This window comes from Leiobunum rupestre, chromosome 2, assembly GCF_980474605.1.
Source record: "Leiobunum rupestre chromosome 2, qqLeiRupe1.1.hap1, whole genome shotgun sequence".
Classification (NCBI taxonomy): Eukaryota; Metazoa; Arthropoda; class Arachnida; order Opiliones; family Sclerosomatidae; genus Leiobunum; species Leiobunum rupestre.
In genome coordinates this window covers 17541495-17565960 of record NC_143385.1, presented here as the reverse complement: position 1 = coordinate 17565960, position 24466 = coordinate 17541495, and the positions used below count along the sequence as shown (strand labels likewise).

The following is a 24466-nucleotide window of genomic DNA, read 5'->3' as shown; positions in this document are numbered from 1 at the left end:
GGGTTCAAATCCCGCCCGATGCGATCGCAAATTGATACTAAGACGAATACCGTGTACAACTGGTGGAAACCCTGCCATTGGACGTTGAGAGGTAGCATTACACTCAGCACTCGGTCCGTCCCAAAGTCATTAAGAAGAAGTTGGAGAGAAAACGCCCATATAAACACAACAGCCTCAACATGCATAACCATCAGAACACAAACACAACATGTTCAACACTCACAACCTACGCATAAACATTACAAAAACGTAATACACCAAACCGTCACGACGATGAGCGAAAAAACACCATCCAAACCGCAAATGCATCCGTTAACGCTCACCGTCACACGGTGGTTTTGCCAACCCTTTGAGAAACTGCGTACGCAGTGATTACACTTTGCACCGAAAATGCGAACGCGTTCGTAGGCCTGACAGACCCACAGACCTACAGACCCACAGACAGACACGCTGGTTGTATAACCCCTCCTAGGGGACTTTGTCCCCTCGGAGAGGTAATAACCCCTCCTAGGGGACTTTGTCCCCTCGGAGAGGTAAAAACTTCTAGTTTAACTTCAGTAAATTCAGTTTGAAAACTCTTTTACGACATTTTCTGTTGGCAAATTCTTTTATCACAGTTTCGACATTAATTTAACGTAAAACATCAGCTACAATGCTAAGTATAGATAACGCATCCAGTCTGTCTTGTTGCATAGTCGACCTGTTGTTATTTTTATATATTTCAACTTAGAAAATGAACGCTCTGTTGAGCAATTTGTGACCATCAATGTTACAAATATCTAAATTTGGAAAGGTACTATCTTCTACAATTACTAAATAAAGATCGGTATGACTAAATGCTGTTTTTGCATTTTCTGTCGCACTGAACTTTTGACGCACGTATGAATGAAAATGTAGAATTTCGGGTAAAAAATTATCGTTCAAGTCCTCTGGATAAGCATCAACAAGTTTTTTACAGCACTGGGAATGCCTCGAAGTTTCAGCAGATGACAAAGTGCTGGTTTTTGGTATATCGCCCCTTCTTTTCATTTCAGTTTTAAGTTTGTCTAGAATTAAGTAAAAGGAGCTGACTCTAAATTTATCTCTGGCATCTCCGTCATTCGGCACTTTCTTTCTAATATATCTTCTAGTTTTAACTGACTTGTAATCAACATCGGGTAGCATTTTTTTAGTAGCTGATTCATATCTATGAAAATCATCTCGCGAAGCGCATAGCTGGTCTGATAATGATGCATACAAATCTGCGCAAGTTTTTAAATTAACATCGTCATTTTGTAGCGCTTGGCTTACTCTATGAAAAGATATTAAAATCTCATCCCAAAATATCAAAAGAAAAATCTTGCATCTTGTTTGCAATATTCGTTGCTTCTCTTCGAGTATCTCCTTTTTGTCCCTGCTCATCAGATATACACTCTAATGCTTTTAAAAGTTCAGAGAAAGACTTCAAAATAGCTGACGTTGCCACAGCGTGAGCCTCCCATCTGGTATCAGAGAGATACTTTAAAACACTTTCTCTTCCTATACAATCTTTTAGAATCTTCCACCTGCTCGTAGAGGCCGAAAAAAAAACGTATACAACAACTGTACTGTAGAGAAAAAATTAACAGCATCTTGGCAGCAGTCCACAGCACTTCGGCCTACCAAATTCAGTGAATGGGCTGCACACGGCACATATATAGCAAACTGGTTTATTTCCAATATTTTTTGTTGCATCCCCTTTTACCGTCCAGACATGTTAGCAGCGTTGTCATAAGATTGGCCACTACATTTTGAAAAGTTAAGTTGACAATCCTCGCGTAAGTATTTAAACACTTGATTTGCCATTTCCTCGCCGGAATGATTTTTCATTTCCAAAAAGGTTAAAAAACGTTCAATAGGCTGCCCGTCTGTTACACATCGGATTACAACACTTAACTGATCGATATGTGATACATCTGGAGTTGAATCAACTGACAAACTAAAATAACCAGATGATTTAATTTCGTCAACAATAAACGCGTGAACGTTTTGAGCCAATAAGATAATAAATTCTTCACAAATGGTTTTAGACAGGTAAGAAGGAATTCCTTTTCCAGAATTTCCGTATTTAGAGATGTGACCGCCAAAAATGGATCAAACTCACTGATGAGTTCAAGCAGTCCTAAATAATTACCATTGTGCAAATGATCCAAATTTTTCTTCTTTTCCTCGAAAAGCCACGTTCAGCTAACGTTCGAACAACAGCTACAACACGCCTTAAAACATTTTCCCAGTAATCACATTTATCTTGAATTTGTTTTTCCAACTCGTGTCTCAGCCCAGCAGGTCCTTCTCCTCGTCTTCGAGTTAAGTATAATAGCATAGAATCTCGATGAGTAATGCTTTTTTCGTGGTGATCAATTCCCACAGCATTTCGCCAATCACTAAATCCTTCTCTTTGAACAAAATGCGATGAACCTCTGGGAGCAAACATTTTACAAACAAAGCAATAAACCGATCCTGTTGATGGTGAATATAAAAGCCACTTACTCTTGTAATTTTCACCATTGGGTTTTTTCCAATAAAATATTTATGTGAACAGCATCTTGGATATTTGTCACTACTGAATTGTCGGTAAGATTTTTTTTAAAGTTCCATTGTGATGCTGACATTGACTGGGTCCAGACGAAATCCAATAAGCCACGTCATCAGTAGAAAAATCATGCCACAGCCCCGGATCATTTTCTTTATTTACTTCATATTTCTCAGACTGTATCATTTGACCCTCACTATCATGGTTTTCAATAACTGCCTTTTCAGCAGCAATTTTCAAGTAAAGTGAATCACCATTGGAAATAGAGTTACTTGGAGAATTTACTTCAGTAGCAGTGCTAGACGAAACAGATTGGGACGCCTCGGCGATTCCAAAGTCGTTATGGGAAGTCGGTATACCATTTTGAGGAACATGACTTTGTGTGAAAAAATCAGTCAGCTTTGAATTCTTGTGTACTAAATCTAAATCCTGTTCATTTTTCTTTTTTGAAATTTTTCTATGTTGTGCACCACTTTGCTGAATTCGTTTCATATTTGGAATTATTATCAGGCATTTGATGTACCCCGTACCTGTTTCATGATCAAAAATTTAAATTTGAGTATTGTCTACACCATAAAAAAAACCTTATACATGAGTTCTGCTATAGCACAGCTAGTGAGGAGTATGGTTGATTAGTTTAGACCAAAATAACTAGAGAATAGAAAAGCAATCGAAAGTCTACTCGAAAGTCCGTTTGCACCTACACTTTTACAAACCACGAATGATGAATTAAAATTGCTCTGATTTTACTCATACCAAAACCATTGAGTTGGGAATAATACTATCTAGAGCCCCAGTTCAAATTTTCCCCATAGGCTTTAACACAGCATTAGTGAAGATAGGAACGAAAATCATGGGAGGGTTATCAACTACGACAAAAGCCACCTATGAGCGACTTTGTGAACTATTATAATTTAAAGCTAAAACAAAACAACGAAGTTTCTTGGTAAATCATATTTCATTTTGAAATAATTTAGAGTATTTTAAAAGATTAAATTGCACTAAAACAAAATAAAGTATGTAAAAAATGAATACAAATAAATAATAATGAATATAAATAATATACACTAACTATTACCGTTAACCTCATCAAGTTTATATGGGATTGGGAAGATCTCGGGGGAAAACCCTTTAACCAGTGGGGAGAGAACTTACAAACGTTACGCAGAAAGAGTTGTTACGGATTTTCACCAAGTGCTACTAGCTGGGATCGAACCCGATTACTCTCGCTGCGAGGCGAAAGTGCTAACCACTCCGCCACCCCACTTTCTACTGTTCGTTTTCTGTAAAAAGTTATCTAAGTAATGGTCTAATAATTTATTTTCTTCTTAAATAGTACCATGCCAGCTCTAAAATTGGTATTTAAAAAAAGTGAAGGTGTTGCGGTGTTTGTAAGCATTTTAAAAGTGGTGTTTTTCCTGAAGTCTTCCTCTGTAAAATGATCACCGCAAACTGCATCTGTTGCGTTTGGAACCCAGTCTGATCTTCCAATGGCTTTGAGCCATTTTTGCAACAAAGGATTCACTTTACCTGGAAACCTTATTGTAATTTTCAATAATTTAGAATAAAAATGTATTCTATTTTTTTGGAATATTAGTGCTACTCCTACCCATAATGCTTAAAATTTCACTCAAAATCTATTACAAAATAGTAAATAACTCACAAAAGAAACCTTTATTGTGTGAATAAAGAGTTTTCAGATATACATGACTTTAATTTAAAAAAACGCGTTTTCAAAATTTTTCTTAAAATCGCGTCGTTTTCCCTCTTCAATTCAAAAGTTAAAATTATAATAGTTCACAAAGTCGCTAATAGGTGGCGGCAGGGGCCATCGAAGAATTTTTCATTTAAATAGTTGCATTTTTCGCTCATAGGTGGCTTTTGTCGTAGTTGATAACCCTCCCATGATTTTCGTTCCTATCTTCACTAATGCTGTGTTAAAGCCTATGGGGAAAATTTTAACTGGGGCTCTAGATAGTATTATTCCCAACTCAATGACCAAAACAGGAAAATGAACCATTGCGAAAGACTTACGTTAATTCCAATAAAAACCAAAAGTGCACATTACCAAGCCATCATAAAAATTACTACATTTCTACGACTTGTAAATACCCTTATGGAACACTATTTTACACTTCAGATTAGCTGGCTAGTATTTTAAGAAAATGTTTTAAATGAAATAAAATATAATAATATTAATTAAAGACATACCTTTTACAATTATAAATTGGAGCAAACACGAGATGAAGAGCTGTCCATTGAGCAAGTATCAGCAGTCGCGAAATTATCCCATCTTGCTATAACGTTTACAAATAACTCGAGTCAGAATGAGACTTTTCAGAGTAACTGTTGCGGCGCGCGATACACGCTTGCAGCCGGTTCTACAGGGACTATGGTTCCAATCACGAACCCCGGGCACCAAGCGAAAACGAGTGACGGGTGATGAGGGTAGAAAACACGATGATTACTCCTCACTGTTCAAAATTTCAACCTCGAAGTTAGTGTTGCCAATATTTGATAGTAGAAATTCCCATTTTTTTAAATTTGGATCAGGTAAGTTTGGGAATTGTGTTTCGATAATAATCTGAGCAAATTCAGAGCTTACCTTCCGGAAAATGTTCAGCTGAATGGACCTTACGAAGTAGGGTTAGCGGAAATAAGTTATCCTAGAACGTGGAACAATATTAAAGAGCGGGTAGTACGAGTTTGGACGGATGATATTATGTGGAAGTGAAAAAACAAAAAGGATCTCTCCCCAAAGCCGCCGTGATCGGTGCGGGTGGAGTGGTAACTACACCAGCTGATAATGTGGCGCCCGTCAATTTAATTTTACACAGTCTCTTTACCAAAGTGCATCTATTTTTAAAAGAAAAATCAGTTACTCCTTCGGCTCAAAATTACCCGTATAAAAGTATGATTCAAACCATGCTAACTTTTGGTGACTCGGCTAAAACGAGTCATCTGACCAGCTCCTTATACTATCGCGACACGGCGGGTGAATTTAACGACTTTACCAATAACGAAGGTTTCTTGAAAAGAGCTGAATTTGCTCAAAAGGGAATTATCGATATGATCGGCGTTCTTCATTTAGATGTTTGTCAACAACCTCTAAACTTGGTTGATTTAAAATTAGTTTTTGGTAAACCGAACACCGATTTTTGTTCACACTCCGATCTGAAACGTCAATTGGAAATTTAATCAGCTTCGCTATATATGAGAAAAGTTAAATTAATTCCAGAAATACCGTTATCTCCCGCGAAAGTATTACAAGTGGCTAGAGCTAAATACCCCATCACTTGCACCGAATGCACTTCATTTTCGATTTCCCAAGGAAACATGAGTGTGGTGCAGGATCATTTATTTACCGGACAGATTCCCAATAAAGTCGTGATTGGGATGGTTAGTCAAACGCCTTTTCTAGGTGACTTAAAATTATCACCATATAATTTCCAGCACTTTAATTTAAACTTCATTGGATTGTTTGTGGACGGAAACAGCGGACCCCATCGCCCTCTTACTCCAAATTTCGCGGAGAATAGCTACATCCAGGCTTACGCCAATTTATTTCTACAAACGGGTTAATGGAACATTGACGAGGGAAACCAAATAAGTCGCGAAGATTACGTTGGAGGGAACTGCCTTTTCTCTACGATTTGACGGCTGATTTGATGAGCAACGCCGCCCATTTTAATTTAGTTAAAAACGGAAATTTGAGGCTCGAGATAAAATTTGCATCAGCTTTAGTCGAAACGATTGCTGTAATTGTGTACGCGGAATTCCAGAGTTTGATAGAAATTGATAAAAACAGAACCGTGCTTTTGATCTAGAATGGATACGTTACAACTAACTAGAATTATGGAAAACGATAAGTCCACGAAATACCTATTTCGAGGATTTTTCGCCGCGGATCAATTACCCAAATACGTGAAGACTTTCTCTCTCTTTATATCGTGAACACGGCTACTTCAGAAACGTCCGGAGAACATTGGGTTGTACTCTATTTTTCGGAAAATTACAGCGCTACAGAATTCTTCGATTCTTTTGGGAACGCCCCCGATATGTTTCGCTTTAATGACTTTGTCGAAAGAAATAGTAAAACTGTTACTTTGAATTCATTGCAACTACAAGGAAATCTTAGTAGGACTTGTGGAGGCTTTTGCGTGTATTTTGCTATTAATCGATGTCGGGGTGTAAAAATGTTTGATATTGTGACAATATTTTCTAAACAAAAAAATGATAATGATAAGAATAAGATGATTAAAGAATTTATGTATTCAAACTATTCAATAAATATTGAATAACTTTTAAATGTTTCTTTTAATTTACCAACATTCAAAACAAATTACAAAAACACTAGTTAACTTTTTAACACTTTTTTGTTAACAACTACCGCGCATGTTTCACGGGAATAAATATTCACAGATCATTTCCAGTTGAAAATATTTAACATTTTTAGAATAACATTTGTGAAATTAAAACAAAATACTCTAATAGTTCTCTTAGTTATATACGTATTTTACGAATTCAGTCATAACCTTTTTATCTTGTCGATCCAGTGATGTCCATAGGATAGAGTTTGAATACCGTTACCCAAAATGTATCTTTTATTATCACAAGGATTTAGAGATATTTTGTTTTGGGAAATGGTAAAGAGTTGATGTCTCTGACTCACAATTCGCATCATAAAGTTGCTCGTAATTTGATTCCGAAAAAGACTATTGCGGTAGCTCAAGTGGCGAATACTTTTTTTAACGACTCTCTTGCAAAAACCTTCCGCGGTTTTTTTCTCCCCCTTCTCCGAAAGGATACTATACATATTCGGGCGTAAACCGCATAACTCGCGAACCGGAACTCCTTCCATCTCGTCTTTCATCTTCCCAATCACTTTTTTATTTGCTTCATTGTGAAGAGGATGATTAACGGGATATCCTGAGAAATCAAAGAGGTGGGAGGACTTCTGTAAGTCCGCGTAGACATCCTCGCTTTGGATGTCATACGTGAGGCTGTCAGTATCTGTGAAAAGGAGTCGCGCTTTACCTCCGAAATTCTTACGCATGTACTCGTAATGAAACTCATACATGGAAAGTTTGGATAGATCCAAAATGGAGAAGCCAGTATAGATGGATCTATTAAAAGTAACCGACTTCCTCTTCATTTGAATGCCTACGAGTTCGTTGTGGAAAATAGTGAATTTTTCAAATGCCGGAGAAGACGCTTTCTTGATGGCCCGCTCAGGTGTTTGCACGAGATGAAAGCCTATACGATTACGGAGATTTTCCATTGTGTTACCTAGTATCGGAGAAAATTAGATTAGTATTGATTATTATTGAAATTTATATTTAATATACCAAAAGTGCTATTATTGAATAACTTGAAAAATTCCCGTTCAAAGTTGTTTTTGGCAAGTTTTCTTTTCTCCGTATTGAACTCGATGAAGGGACGAAGCCAAGGAGTTTGATCAAACGAGACTATCGTGTGAACTTTAGTAAGTTTCAGCCCCTTCGTAACGTAGCACTTTAAATTACGATAGTGAACTACGTAACGTTGCTTGTTGAATAGATAAGGTAAAGCTTAGAAAGGGTGTCTTTTGTGAAAAGGTTAAATTGTTTAAGCATCAGTTTATAATATGAAGAAAATAAATCGGTGGTTATTGCGCGAGATTCAGGCGCGAGGGGGTAGCAATTGTGTTCTTGGTGCAATTCAACAGGATACCCTAAATCAACCTCCAAAATGAAACCGTAGGATGACTCGTCCAATAAAGTAAGCACGTGTAAATTAGCGTAATCGAGGATGTCTCTTACAGGCACCCAAGCGAACTTACTAGTGGGTAGGTAGCCGACCATCGACGATCCGTACAAATTGTTCATGTCGAAGTACATTATAAAATTACTCGGCTGCTTGGGGTGATAAGTCTCGGGTTTGTATTTATTATTCGCTTTGGCGAATCTGTGGCTAATCATCGAAGCTTCTCCTCGAATACCGGGCGCAATAAATAAGTGCATGTCAATATCGAGGAGTAACTCCAACTTCACTTTGGTCATGTGAAGCGCGGATTCCCAGGCGGATGTATAGTTGCATCGAGTCGAAGTGGACATCGGTAATATATTAATAAAATGTTTAGCTACAAATTGGCAAAAATCATTTTCTGGATAGACTTATAATTTGGCTTATTTTGGCTTAAAAGAGGGGGTGTCAACTTTTTAATTTTTGATCTCAGGTCAATTAAAACCCTATTTTCGTGTTCTCCGGGGTTGATTTATATTTAGAAAGTGTTGGAATTATTCAAATCGACGCATTGGTTCAAAAGATATTCACCAAAGAAATTTTCACAGAAATAGAGAAATTTCTAAACATCTCACCAAGCCATTTAAAATAATAAATGTTAACGGGTTTTGTCGCCATCTATAGTTCATAGAAGTAATCTTTTTTGTTTAATTCTAAATATGTAACAAATTGAAGGTTAACATAAATATTTTCTTGTGCTCATTTCAGAAACGAACAGGGGCGACGTCAGAAAATATTTATGTTAACCTTGAAACGAAGTGAATCGAATAAACGTAGACGAACTATAGTGAAACTTATAAGTTTCGGTGGTTGATGGAAGGCAGGGAATTTTATGTTCCTTCATCAACCCAATACTCTGCATAATAAGATTGGCATCGTATCTACAATTTGAAAATAAATACAAAATATTTATAATTTTGGTACCGTGATAAATTGTGCATGACGACGGGTGTAAACTTTCCAACTCTTAGCTTTAAATTACACGAATTGTGGGCCACTCCGCGAAAACGTCCTAAAAATTGTAATTAGACGTTAACTTTCTGATAGTGAAAATCACCGATAAAAGTATAATATACCGGAATAATGACAATGGTTTCTAACTCCCGGATCGTTCTGCGTGAGAAAATCCCCACACACGTAACAATGAATGGCGTTGCGAACCGATTCTTCTTCGACTGGTGTTAAAACCATCCGAACGTTTTTCTTTAATAACTCGGTGATGTACTCCGGTTCCATCAACAAACTAAAAACATCAGTAGCGTCAGTTCCTCTATAAGTCTCGGGCGGATGCGGTTTTCCTATAAATTGAATATTCTTTGTAGCGAAGATATTTAAAAAAAACGGTACAAAATATAAATATCATCGGGTCCCACAACAACATAGCTGAAACCACACGCTACATGTGAAGAATCGGGTAAACATGTATGGATTTTATAAATAATAGATTCAAAATCCGCGTATATGACGTAAGGTACCTAAATTTAAAAAGAATATTAAAAAGTGAAAATTTGTAATAAGATTTTTTTTACCTTTTGTAGCCAGCCGATTTTATTTAATTTTAAAATGGGTTCGTTGTGGGGCATTTTCACAAGCTGTGGACCATGGACATTACAGTTTTTTACGTGCTCTCTATGATTTCTTTCGGCGCTTACACCAGAGTAGCGGTGTAAGCAATAACGGCATTCGTAAATTTTTCCGTTATGATTTGTGAATCAACAAGCGACTAAGGTCACTAATAAGACAAAAGTGTCGATCTTTTGGCACTTCGTTTTCACTGACGTGAAGCGGGAAAACTTCATTATCATAACCAAAAACGTTGATTGATAGATTGTTTTTAAATTAAAATTTTTTAAGTTTTAAAACGTTTAATTGAAAAGGGAATGAAATGTCGTTATAGTCTATTTCACTTTAAAAAATTTGGTATTGTTTCTTTCGGCGTCGATGTGAATTTATAGGATGTAGTTTTGCAAGAATGCACCATAAGAAACACTTCTGGTCTTTAGTTTTTATATTTAGGAGACATTTACCTTTACAAAGCTCCGAGGGTAGCTCTTTATAGGTACCACCTTCGAGTGGAAGATACGTTATTATATCTACTTGTAAAAACAAAATCCAATCAATGGTCTTTCCACTACCCATGTCTTGGAATTCCCCCATTGCTTCCGCAACTTGCTTTATGTAAGAGTCTATTTGAACTGGTATTACGTCCGGCATGAGGGCAGTTTGAGTCTTGCTACGGAAATACGGTAACGCTTCAACTCCCCCACCGTCGTTGAGTTTACGCACGTACTTCGCGCGAATAAATACGTTCCATTTTATACCCCGTTTCTTAGATAAGCGATTTTTTAAGTATTTAAATAAGGCTGAACTTATAGAAGTTATTAATACCTTTGAGTGGTTTTCAGGGTATATCGCGAGCTAATTATGGCGTCCTCGATAACCGAAAGTTCTTCGACGTTTTCTAGAAAATTTTCCTCGACGTCGTCTATATCCATCGGTTTTTGAAGTGGTAGAGGATTATTTTGCCAAGATTGTGCGGGTGTCGGTGAAACTGGCTGTTGAAATGGGAAGATGGCTTCTTTACGCGATGAATCGGGTGTCGATGAATCTGGACCACTCCCGTGAATCCGCGAATGACATTTCAATCCGTATTTGCGCGTGAAACTGTCGCTACCCTCACCGTAAATTCACGTCCCGTATAAACAAACTGCTTCTTTCTGGCGCGGTTGAGCTCATTTTATCGCGGACCTCTATTCCGCTTCCTTATTACACCCCGTAAATAAATCTCCGGCTGGCTCCGATTGTCCCTTCGCGATTTCGACTGTCGCTCTCGTATTCTCGATGCTAACCCGAACTTTGTTCATGAATTATACTTCATGCCATACCCTATTGGGTATTTCGTTAATCTCCTGCCCCGTAGCGATGAAACGCGCGTATAAACAAGGCGCTTCTTTCTGGCGCGGTTGAAATCCGAGACCTCGTTCTCTTCCGGGTCTCTATCCCCTACCTCGTCACGAAACTCTGCTTCCTCCTCGAACGATATTACACCCCGTCAATAAGACTCTAACCAGCTTAGATTCCTCCTTCGCGTTTTCGACAGTTGCTCTCGTATTCTCGATGCCGGCAAATGTGACCACATCGAGCCGTTGATGTTTCGAGGGTGATTCCGGCACCCCGTACTAACCCTATGGAAAAAATTGGCACCAATTTAAAACCCTTTGGGAAATATGCACCCCGTGGTCCTTAACTCTCACTTTTACACTACTTTACTACTCGCTGTGTGAAGAAATCACGGCGCGGGGTACAAGAATTACGCTCCTTAGATATCGTAGGAGCTTGCCTGCCTGTCCAGCGAATGGTAAAGAAGGAGGTGGCCGGGACGTCATACAACTCATAAATTAGTTTGAAGGCCTCAACCAAATCATTTCGCAGACGCCTATTCGAAAGGGCCAACAGACCAAAGTGCTCAAGACGTTCAGGATAAGACAGAGAACGAAGGCCAGAAACCATTTTGGTGGCCTTACGTTGCACTCTCTCAAGCCTCTCAATATTCTTTACAAGGTGAGTGGACCAAATACCTGAACAATAATCGAGATGCGAACGGACATAATATTGATATAACACCTTAAAGGATTTGATAGATAAATGGGAAAACCAACGTTTTAAAACATACAGGGCACGTAGGCCGCGGGAAGAAGCCACCCGACTGTCAGTGGTGCTTAACATTTCTACATCCAACATCACGCCAAGGTCACGAACAATTTAGCTGGCCTTGATGACCCGACCACCCAACCGGTACTGGAAAAGGAGATTTTTAGGACCGCAATGGAGGACCGTGGATTCATCAGGGTTAAAACTCATCCCATTTGTTGAGGCCCAGGAGTCTAAAGCGTTTAAGTCGCTTTGCAACAATAGACAATCGTGAGATAATTTGATTTCGCGCCCAAGTTCGGAGTCATCGGTAAACGGCCTAATAAAGGACTCCCTAATAGCTAACGGGAGATCATTGATATATATGACAAACAATGTGGGCCCTAACACCGAACCCTGAGGAACACCACTAATAACGGGACACCAGGAGGAAACGACATCCCCTAGTGTAATGCGTTGAACCCTCTCGTTAAGAAAATTAGCTATCCAGTTTATTAGCAAAGTGGGGACTTCGAGTAATTCTAATTTACGGATAAGGATGGAATGAGGAACGGTATCGAAGGCTTTACGCAGATAGAGATTTATCAGGTCTACAGATTCACCCTGCTCTAAGGATTTAGTGACGAGATCTAAACACGAATGTCGCCGAAGAAACCCATGCTGGTCCGGAGAAAAAAAACCACAAGATAAAAAAGAAACAACAGAATCTCTAACGTGCGTCTCTAAACTGTTTACAAGGAATTCACGGCAAACTTATACCCTGAAAGGTGTCAACTGAGGAGGAAGTGGGGAGAACAGTATCATTGGCCGGTTTCCATAGTAGGGGAACGCTGTACGCTTTGCCCAAATGAGCAACGCAGTATCTGTCGTACACCATAATTCCTTACGGAGCACCGAGCGACAGTTTTTAGGGGGACCCTTTCCTGGTGCCCGTCAAAAACAAGGCTCAAAAACCAATTGACCTTGAAATCGAGAGAGGGCACCCACCGGATACTAGACCAGTCTTTAGTTTGCAAGGCTGCGCGGTAAAGATTATAGTCGCAGCGACCATAGGCGTACCGCGGAGGAACTGGGCGCGGTAAGGGGACAGACCATACACAATCGAGGGGAAAAAAGGATGTCGTGGTCGCTATTACCGAAAGGGGGAAGGTGGGAGATATTGCGGGGAATATCCCAATCAAACGTGAGAATTAAATCTAGGAGGGAGGGGACATTATTACCACGGTGACGGGTATATGACTAGTAATATGTTGGCGCAATTAACAACTAGATACAGTGTTGAGAAGACGAGCCTCAATAGAACGCACACCTTTGGTAGTAGTGAAAGAAGGCCAATCAATAGCTGGAGGATTAAAATCGCCTAACACAATAAAGCAGTCCGCTAATTTGCTGGCTCTCTCCACCGTTCCCATGAGCTTCTTGAAAAAGTCAGACGGTGAGATGTAACTACGGTAACAACACAATATAAGAATTAAGTAGGAAGAAATTTTAAAATGGCAAGCTAAGGTAATCGGGGAGGTAAGGGAGTGATTGAGAGAAACGGCAAGCCACGGACGACAGTGCAATATACATCCACCACATTTGGTTAAGTGACAGTCAGCTCTAAACGTGTCGTAACCATCGATATGAAAAAGTTCAGGGCCCATATCTTTGCGAAGCCAAGTTTCAGTGATAGCAATGAGATCAGGGACACGTTCCCAGGTGAGTAAGCGTAGTTCAGACAGTTTGCTCTAGGGTTGTTAATTTTCCGGAAAAATAAAATACGGAAAATTTTCCAGAAAATTGTCCGGAAAAATAAAAAATTGAAACATAAATTACTTTTTAAGGGTTTTTAATGTTTTTAACTTTTGATCGATATAAAATGTCTAATATCAGTAAACATACTACAAAACATTAATAGTGTTACATTGTTTATCAGTTTAAAATGGTCTAGAGGTTTAGTTTTACTTTCAGATTCGATAAAATGAGGCGAAAATGCCGCTTTAATTAAATTTGCAAACCAGATATTACACTAATCATGGAATGAAACCTTTTTCTTCAATTTTCGGAAAAATACGGAAAATTTTCCAACTAGTTGTAGGGATGAACGGAAAGGCACCAGGATTTAAAACCGATAGCGCCACAGTGCGAGGAGTTGGATGGGAGTAAGATGTGCTTGAAGTTGGAGGGAGCACAGACGAGGGAAGCCGCACAGGATTACTTAACGAGAGTGCGGCTGAAAAGAGTTTTTTGAAGGAAGCCGAGTACTATCGGAGCATGTAGGTCTGTGCGTTGATGAGTTATAGATCGCATTAGGCGGATAGGGCAGACCATAACCTGGCGGAGGAAACGAAGGATTCTGGTACGTGTAGTTAGCCGCCGAGGGATGTGGGGGGTACTGGCGGCTAATGACATGACCGAAGTCCTGTCACTTGGTTGCGTAGATAAATAATCATGGGAAGGAGACAAATTCACGACAGTATTATTTCATTGTCGAAGCTGCTCAGAAGTGATGTTTTACCGTTGGGGAGTAGGTCTGCGTGTTTTTCCGGGAAATTTCGACGTTTAAGATAAAATTCAAAAATAGCAGTGTGAAAGCTTAGTGTTGTTTAATAATAATTATTATTATAAAAATAAAATCTTCCGCAAAACCATCGGAATTTGTTATCACGCAAGTTTCTTGTGGGGAGAATACGCCTTCAGCATTCCATTCCTTGAAGGGCTTCATCATAAAAAGAGAGGGAAGGGAGCGATAAATAATATAGCAACGTATAAAATGCGATATATCTTAAGGAAACATACTTTGAATAGGTGTTGATTGCGACTTTATCTTCGAACTTTTGCATTAACGAATAAACACTATCGCCTTCCGTTTCAACCTTTGGAAACAAAGTTTTGATTGGCTGAAATTATAGTACATCCGATTACGTTGAAGACATTTGGTGGCACAACAAAATCGTTAGCAATCGTTTAAACCAGCTTGGGTTATTTTAATATTCTTAGGGACCACGCTTAAATTGTCGTATAACGCGTGTAAAATTACGCGACCCATTATGCGTATTACCTGGTATGGTTGATGACCGGAATGTTTGGAATCACCTGGTGAAATTAACTTTTTCCAACACCAACGTCGCAAAACCAGCCACGTGCTCTTGTTCGTTAACGTTCGTCCCGACGGGGATACCCATTTTCACAATATGGAGTCCTAACAAACGGCAATAGCAGAAGACCAAGATATTCAAGCACTGTTGGAGGTCAACTACCCCTTTACTCGAAACATTCGGAAAGCCGCGCTAGCTGATAACAGGCTCGCGGTATATGCTTCATTTTGAGCTTCAATTTCCGCCACCTCAATCTTTACACTGGGAAAATGCTTGGGTCAATATTTTACCCAAATTTAGTTAAAAATTACACAAAATTTGGGTCCGTATTGCACCAGTCCCAAAAAATGGGTAAACATAAAACTACCCAAACATGGGTTAAGCCACCTTTACATAAATGGTTGAGTAAAAATAAAACTGAAAGGGGTCAAATTTTACATTTCAACCGGAGAATATGGGTTGCCATTTATTTACCTTTTAATAAATTAAGAAAAGAAATACTTTAACCCTACAAAACTGGGTTTTAGAAATTCGAAATAACCTATAAATTTGTATTAACTAATTCCGTCTTCACTTTGCAAGATTCAACTACGTTTACCTTTTTAATATTAATGCTGTAAAAGATTCATTTTATCTAATCTAAATACCATTTTATAAACATTTTTTATAAGAAAAATTTATTTCATACAGTCTTTTTATATCTAAAGAATTTTTAGATATTACAAATGATTTTTTTTAAATTTAATGAGATCTTTCAGACTAATTTAGAAAAGCATTATGAACTACATGTTAACCATAGTAAAAACAAGTTAAGATTTAATTATCTATGTTCTTTTAAACATTTATAAAAGTGTTAAGAACTTTACATAACTATAAATGAAAAATAAACCAACCCAAATCAATTAGTTCTCTAAGTTTACATGAAACCAATGTTTCATAGCTTTAACAAAATTTGATATTGAAACAGAGCCTTTACCATTTCCAATTTCGAAGAAAGAATCTTGAAATTATTCCCAGACACTACGACATTTTTGAGGATAATTCAGGTTCAACACGTAAAAGAGCTTGAAACCTGCGTCGACAGCTCTCAAAAGAGATTTTCTGGAGAAAAAACCTTTTCCACTACCACGTAACAAGTTGTACTAGACAAAATATCGCGGTTCGGGCACATAACAAGTTAAAACATATTCTACAATTCCTTCTTTGTCCTAAAAATAAATAAAACCCTGAAATATATCATAATATAATTAAATTTATATCTGTTATTTACTGGAATGTTGGTAATTAAAGATTTCTTTGAATCTTTAACTGAGGGTCGAACACTTTTCTTTCCAATTCTATAAGTTATTGTAGGTACCAAATGTGGCAAAATAAAAAAAATCCATTTTGAAATGATTCTATAAAAATTAATTTAAAATTATTAATATTTATATGTAAAAAGACATTTAAAATTTTACCATCCTCCGGATCATCAGTATTCTGTGCTTAATAATCCTCCAAAATTTGTTCTTTAACATTAACAAGTGCATGTTCCCAAATAATATTGCAAACCTTTGTGCGCCAGTTTTCTTAAAGATTACCATAATTATTTAGGTAAAGAACTGAAAAATATTGTTTAATCTGAAAGGTTTTAATAGTCCTTTAGATAAAAGATCATACATTGCCGATTATAGAGCTTGTGCTGCTGCGACTGGACATATAACTAGTTTGTCTACGGTTTATCTTTATACTGCCAAAGCTGAGAATTTTCTATGCATCGATCTGGCAGCATTTTTCAACAAGGGGGCAAGACAGTCATAGAGGGGTTTATTTAACCGCCTATTACATTAAAATATAATAATAATTGCGTCTTTAATATTTTCCCTATTGGCTCTTTAATTTGAGACTATTTCCCCCTAATATTTAACACTAACCATTCCAGGGACATCTTTTAGAAAAGGATATTCTTCAAATATACGATGCACCGAAAAATCTTAATGTTCTTTCATCCAAGTACGTTGTTTTAGGACTGTTAACTGCATGTACTCCTTAACTTGTGCGAAAGGCGTTGTGTTTTCTCTGAGCCAGTCTTGTCATTTCGTCCACAGATCTATCACCTCCAAAACTATTTTCCTCTTCAACTAAAATATAAATAAATTAAGTAACATTTAACTCAAAAAACCATTTAAAATTTCATTAGGCATGAATTACATACCAGATTAATCTACTGCAGTAGCCAGAGAACTTTCTCCATGTTTCTTAATGGAAAACCACAATAACTAAAAAAATAATACTTCTTTAAATATATTCTATAAAAAATTAAAAATATAATAAACTAACATGACCAGGATTCTCTTTACAGTTGAATCTCGGAAATTCCTTATTTAGATAAAGCAAGTTTGACTATTGATGTGGGACTGGAAAAAATATAATTATATTAAACTTAACAGTTGTTACTAACTATCAAGGATCGAACAAGGGTCGAAAAACTGCCTCGGGCCGAGGCCGAGGCAACGGTTAAATGAATAAATAAAGCTTCCAAATAAAAGTTTTAATATCAAATATTGTATCAACTAACAAGATTGATTATTCATCATCGCCGTCGGTATCGCCATCTTCGCAGGACTCTTCAGTTAAATTTTCTACAACTTCAATTGATTTGGGCAAGTTAAAACTGTTATAGTCAATTGCCCTCAAATTGTGTTTAAGGTAAAGTAGCATTCGAACGTTTTTGGGCAAAAGGCACTACACTGATTGTATTAAAATGATTGGGCCCCTATAGCGAGTTGGTGTTATTCGATTCGAAGCTAAGCAAATTTTTTTTCTAAAGGTATGCCCATGTAATTTGCAATATTAAAAACCTATCTAAATCATTAGATAACCAACAACAACGGATGTTTGCATTAAATTGTATTAATTTGAAAGCGGTTGATCTCTCTCAGGTAGTACTTTTGACCCAATTAGCTCATGCAAAATCTCTCACAAGTTTGTTAGGCAGCTGCATGTATGATGACATTGCATGTTTAAACTGGGTGAAGTATGCTGGAATTTTGTACAAACCCGATGAAATTGTTGTTCTTAATTTCAATGAAGATGATATATATTTTACTCAAAAGTCAACTAAACTTTATATTTTTTGTGTCAGATTAAGAAACAGTCTTTTGAAAGAGACTTTAATCTTTGGAAAAATTTAATATATTTTACTCAAAAGCCAACTAGACTTTATATTTCTTGTGTCAGATTAAGAAACAATTTCTTTTGAAAGACACTACTACGCGTACTGTGTAAAGTTAGTAAAGCCCGACAAAATCCCCCTTTTTAATGTAGATGCAATAGCTTACCCACATCCATTACAGCTTTCTAGAACACTCGGTGTTTCTAATGACCTATATATTGTTCCCAAATATCGATATTTTTAAGAATTTTGATTTTACTGAAATTTTTGCTTAATTTTTTTCAAGTTCTTTCAATTTCATAGTAAATCGTAAAAATATATATAAATACTACAGAGACAAATACTGCATGGTTTAAAATAAACTTTTAATAAAAAAAATATTGGGGAAGCGTTTTGAGCTCACTCGCTCCTTAAATCATGTAGTATTTCTATTTACTAGTTCATTTAAAGCCTTTAAAAGTTTTCAATTGTTCCCTTTTTTAAATTAAAAATTTACTAAATTCTGATAGTAAAGCTGATATTAAAGTTTAAAATCATGTGTTCAGCCTACCTGCTGCAACATTTTATAAGTGGCTTTTGTACTTTTTGATAATGTTTTATCTCTCTGCTTGGTAATTTTACCTGTTTAAAATAATACTGAAATTTGGAAAAATAGTGTTATCTCTCTTAAATGTGGCTTTTATGAAACAATTTGGTTATCCTTTTTTCTCAAAGTAACAATAACATGCAGTAACTCGTGACATAAGGTTTTAGCTTTTCAATGTATGTATCACGTATTATGAGCTATACTTTTCTGGTACAACGTTACAATAATTTGTATAAAGTATTAGGAACAACTCTGCCAATGTCGTGGTACCTTCATCTGAACAATTAATTTTGCATTAGATGAAAATGATAAAGCCATCGAATGTACAACTGGTGTTACTGATGATTCAATGACCAAGGGAATTGCTTTAGCCAAAAATAATCAATTACAATCTGAATCTAGTAGCATGAACCCTAGTCACGTTGTTAGAGGAAGTGATCAGTCCAGTAACAAAGAAGTTTCATTTGTAAGTTTAAATTTAGTAAGTTTTGAAGATACCTATTATAAGTTTAAAAATTGTTATTCACAAATTTATCCTTCATATCAGAATATTAAAGGTATTTTGATAAAGGCACAAGCTGGCAGAAATGTGTATAAGGCACTAGAATCAAAATATTAATTTTCTTTAGAAAATAGGAGATTAATGTCTCGCATACTTGTTTCGCACCTTGTCAAAGTTCATGGACAATAGTTAGCAAGGATCGAACCGAGCCTCGGCCTCGGTCCGAGGCTCGTCTAAATATAGCCGAGGAACCGAGGATTTTGCGCGCTTATTAAAAACATGAATAACTGAAATTTTGGCCCATTTTCTACCGTAAAATTTATATCTAAGGAGAATGAATATGTGGAGACGATCGTCCGGCTACCAGCACCTTGAACGCTTTTTTCCCTGTCTTGCGCGGAGGAGGAGTTAATACTCGAAAGTTTTAGTTTTAGTTTTGTAACTTTTGTTTTAGGTTCTCTACGTGGGAACCGTCGAAAAGCGAAACGTGAGGGGGCGGGGCTGCTTGGGGGGACGAAACATCTAGAACTTTCGAGTCTCGACGTAGCCATGCGCTAAAATTCGGTAGTTTTTTAGTTTTAGTTTTGTTTTAGAATCTTTTCGTGGTAACAGTAGAAAAGCGAAATGTTTTAAAGAGTCGGTTGCAATTTGTTTCAAAACTTTCAATGTCTCTAGTGTGGGATTTTTTCGAGGTTTGTTCCTATGATTCAGCCAAAGCTAAGTGTTTGAAATGCGGGTCTATATGCAGCCGGGGTCGTGGCTCAAACCCCAAGAATTATACCACTTCGACGCTTCTTAACCATTTAAAAACTAAACATGCACTTCTATACGAAACCGCGAAAGATAAAGTCGAAAATCAAAACCAGCAAAAGTCAGATATTGATGTTATAAATAAGTCAACGGATGAGCCTGGAGCATCGAAACAACCTAAAATAGAGGAAGCTTTATTTTCGAAACAGAAATTTGCAAGCGATAATCCGATTGAAGTAAAATTGAAGTTTGAATTGTTAGAGTGGCTAGTTGACGCTGGCTTACCATATACTCTAGTCTTAAACAAACGGTTTCAACATTTTATTAAAGGCTTAAACCCAAAATTTGCCATTCCAAGTGAAGGTCATCTGCGGTTATCAGTAATGCCCGAACTGTACTCAAGGGTGAAAACCGAGGTAAAAAGACTGATATCCAATTCTCTAGTACAGCGGTTCCCAAATTTATTTTGCTATGGAACCCTAAATTATCCACCTAATTCTGGTGGAACCCCAACTAATTTTTTTACTTATCTTAAAAGACTTGACACAAACAAAGATGGCCGCGCTGAGAATTCTCGGAACCCCTGTGTTCCTTCCACGGAACCCTAGGGTTCCGCGGAACACCTTTTGGGAACCGCTGCTCTAGTACATTGTTCAGTAACAACAGATATGTGGAGCTCCGCAACAATGGATGCTTATATGGCCGTTACTTTGCATTTCATTGATTCCGAAAAGTGGGAAAGAAAGATGGTCGTTCTTGAATGTTTGCCTTTTTCCGATACCCATAGCGGGGAAAATATTGCTTCTGCCATGAAGAACGTTTTAAATGATTTTAATATTCTGTCAAAAGTGTACATTGTTCTCCGCGATAATGGCGCTAATGTCATGAAAGCAATGGTTGCTTTTTGCATGACTTGCATCTTATAGTAATCAATAGCATTCGATGTCAACGCTCAGTAGTTGACCTGCTGGCCAAAGTACGCAATATTCAATAATTTCAATTACAATATGATCAGAAGTTAATGAACCGCAGTTAACAGTTTCGTTTAAATTTAGGGGTATTTTCCCTGCCACAGACGGGGGGGTTGGCCCTGTTGGGAAAACGCCCAGGGAAAAGCGTTTTATATTAGCGCTATTACTGTTAGATAACTTTGGTTAATTTACTTCTGATATATTGATATCCTTAAATAGTCATTTTTCTTAGTTTCTTATTCTTATATATTATGTTTAGGTTCGCTACATTGTTCGAACAATTCGTCACAGTACGAAAGAAAAAGACATTTTGAGAAAAGCCCAATCTCAAGAAAAACTTCCACTTCACACATTAATTATTGATCAAGAAACGCGATGGTCAAGCACTTTTTCCATGCTAGAACGGTTCTTATCGCAAAAATCTGCAATTAAGGTGGTTTGCTTCGAAATTGAAAAACTAAGTAGACGTTTACTAACCAAAAACCAGTGGGATTTGCTACATACGGTAACTGAGAAAGAAAAATTTCAGAGGATTTTATTAGACTGAATTATTTGGTCGTTTTAGCTTGTTCGCCTGCTTTGATTTTTTTCTGAAGTAGTTAAAAACCAACAAAAAGAGGACTCATGCATATCCGAAGAGTTGGCCGAAACCAAGTAATTTAACGATTTAAGATTTAATGAAGAATTATTACTTATTCCTGATAGTTTCAGAATTTTTATAAAAAATTAAAAAGTGGTGATTTTCCTGGCTTGGGTACGCTGAAAGATGAGCTTTTGTTCAAAATTGGTAAGTATTTCCATGGGGACGACACGCGAAAGCATTTTGTATCCATAGAAGAAAATGAGGTTTACACTCTAGCCACTCTATTGGATCCCAGATTTAAGAAAAAGGTACGATATATATTCCAAAGCAAAAAATAAGTTAATTAAGATATATTTCTAAATTAGGCATTTAAAAACCCTGGTGCGGCTGATTCTGCGGAAATAGTTTTAATACAGCTTGTTTGTGAAGATATAACAAATAATAACTATAACTCCCACGATAAAAGGCTACCTATTTCATTTAGGGGTACTAGCACTAGCAACTCACCTGTTTCACAGTAAGACATTTTTATAATTTTAAATTGTAATTTTATATATATGTCGTATACTTTATATATATTTAGCCGTTATTCTGCAATTGAGAGCTCGTCGGAGGATGATGAAACTGACATAGCTGATACTGATGGCGACAGCATTAGTGGTAGATCCATTTATGATCAAGCAAAATTAATTGTGTCGGACTACTCGGCGGAACCCAGAATAGCCTTTTCGCAAACACCGTTAGACTACTGGAGACTTAATCAATCTAAACGTCCACATCCAGCAAAAGTAATTAATTTGGCTAGTTCATGATAATAATAGAGGTTCCTAAAAATTAGAAATTGTTTCTTAAATTGAGTTTTGTTACAGCAAGCATTAAAATATTTGTCGGCGCCAATTGGTTCAGTAGCAAGTGAACGCGAATTTAAAAACGCGCGCGACTTAGCGAATGGAAAAAGAACACGCCTTTTGCCCAAAAACGTTCGAATGCTACTTTTCCTTAAACACAATTTGAGGGCAATTGACTATAACAGTTTTAACTTGCCCAAATCAATTGAAGTTGTAGAAAATTTAACTGAAGAGTCCTGCGAAGATGACGATACCGACGGCGCTACCGACGGCGATGATGAATAATCAATCTTGTTAGTTGATACAATATTTGATATTAAAACTTTTATTTGGAAGCTTTATTTATTCATTTAACCGTTGCCTCGGCCTCGGCCCGAGGCAGTTTTTCGACCCTTGTTCGATCCTTGATAGTTAGTAACAACTGTTAAGTTTAATATAATTATATTTTTTCCAGTCCCACATCAATAGTCAAACTTGCTTTATCTAAATAAGGAATTTCCGAGATTCAACTGTAAAGAGAATCCTGGTCATGTTAGTTTATTATATTTTTAATTTTTTATAGAATATATTTAAAGAAGTATTATTTTTTTAGTTATTGTGGTTTTCCATTAAGAAACATGGAGAAAGTTCTCTGGCTACTGCAGTAGATTAATCTGGTATGTAATTCATGCCTAATGAAATTTTAAATGGTTTTTTGAGTTAAATGTTACTTAATTTATTTATATTTTAGTTGAAGAGGAAAATAGTTTTGGAGGTGATAGATCTGTGGACGAAATGACAAGACTGGCTCAGAGAAAACACAACGCCTTTCGCACAAGTTAAGGAGTACATGCAGTTAACAGTCCTAAAACAACGTACTTGGATGAAAGAACATTAAGATTTTTCGGTGCATCGTATATTTGAAGAATATCCTTTTCTAAAAGATGTCCCTGGAATGGTTAGTGTTAAATATTAGGGGGAAATAGTCTCAAATTAAAGAGCCAATAGGGAAAATATTAAAGACGCAATTATTATTATATTTTAATGTAATAGGCGGTTAAATAAACCCCTCTATGACTGTCTTGCCCCCTTGTTGAAAAATGCTGCCAGATCGATGCATAGAAAATTCTCAGCTTTGGCAGTATAAAGATAAACCATAGACAAACTAGTTATATGTCCAGTCGCAGCAGCACAAACTCTATAATCGGCTATGTATGATCTTTTATCTAAAGGACTATTAAAACCTTTCAGATTAAACAATATTTTTCAGTTCTTTACCTAAATAATTATGGTAATCTTTAAGAAAACTGGCGCACAAAGGTTTGCAATATTATTTGGGAACATGCACTTGTTAATGTTAAAGAACAAATTTTGGAGGATTATTAAGCACAGAATACTGATGATCCGGAGGATGGTAAAATTTTAAATGTCTTTTTACATATAAATATTAATAATTTTAAATTAATTTTTATAGAATCATTTCAAAATGGATTTTTTTTATTTTGCCACATTTGGTACCTACAATAACTTATAGAATTGGAAAGAAAAGTGTTCGACCCTCAGTTAAAGATTCAAAGAAATCTTTAATTACCAACATTCCAGTAAATAACAGATATAAATTTAATTATATTATGATATATTTCAGGGTTTTATTTATTTTTAGGACAAAGAAGGAATTGTAGAATATGTTTTAACTTGTTATGTGCCCGAACCGCGATATTTTGTCTAGTACAACTTGTTACGTGGTAGTGGAAAAGGTTTTTTCTCCAGAAAATCTCTTTTGAGAGCTGTCGACGCAGGTTTCAAGCTCTTTTACGTGTTGAACCTGAATTATCCTCAAAAATGTCGTAGTGTCTGGGAATAATTTCAAGATTCTTTCTTCGAAATTGGAAATGGTAAAGGCTCTGTTTCAATATCAAATTTTGTTAAAGCTATGAAACATTGGTTTCATGTAAACTTAGAGAACTAATTGATTTGGGTTGGTTTATTTTTCATTTATAGTTATGTAAAGTTCTTAACACTTTTAT

General features: G+C 36.7%; 2 protein-coding genes across 2 annotated transcripts; both read left to right on the top strand.

The window, feature by feature from the left end:
- The first annotated feature begins 4878 nt into the window (after positions 1–4878).
- Positions 4879–6133, top strand: LOC149956250 (uncharacterized protein F54H12.2-like). Its single transcript, XM_090166817.1, has 4 exons — positions 4879–5104; positions 5313–5690; positions 5790–5950; positions 6005–6133. The coding sequence occupies exons 1-4, from the start codon at positions 4879–4881 to the stop codon at positions 6131–6133; spliced, it is 894 nt and encodes a 297-aa protein (XP_090022943.1).
- A 7478-nt stretch (positions 6134–13611) lies between these two features.
- LOC149956249 (zinc finger BED domain-containing protein 4-like) lies at positions 13612–22745 on the top strand. The gene is made up of 8 exons (XM_090166816.1): positions 13612–13687; positions 19106–19272; positions 19902–20474; positions 21289–21534; positions 21735–21920; positions 21978–22129; positions 22196–22400; positions 22482–22745. Exons 1-8 carry the CDS (start codon positions 13612–13614, stop codon positions 22743–22745), a joined length of 1869 nt encoding a protein of 622 aa, XP_090022942.1.
- Positions 22746–24466: the final 1721 nt, after the last annotated feature.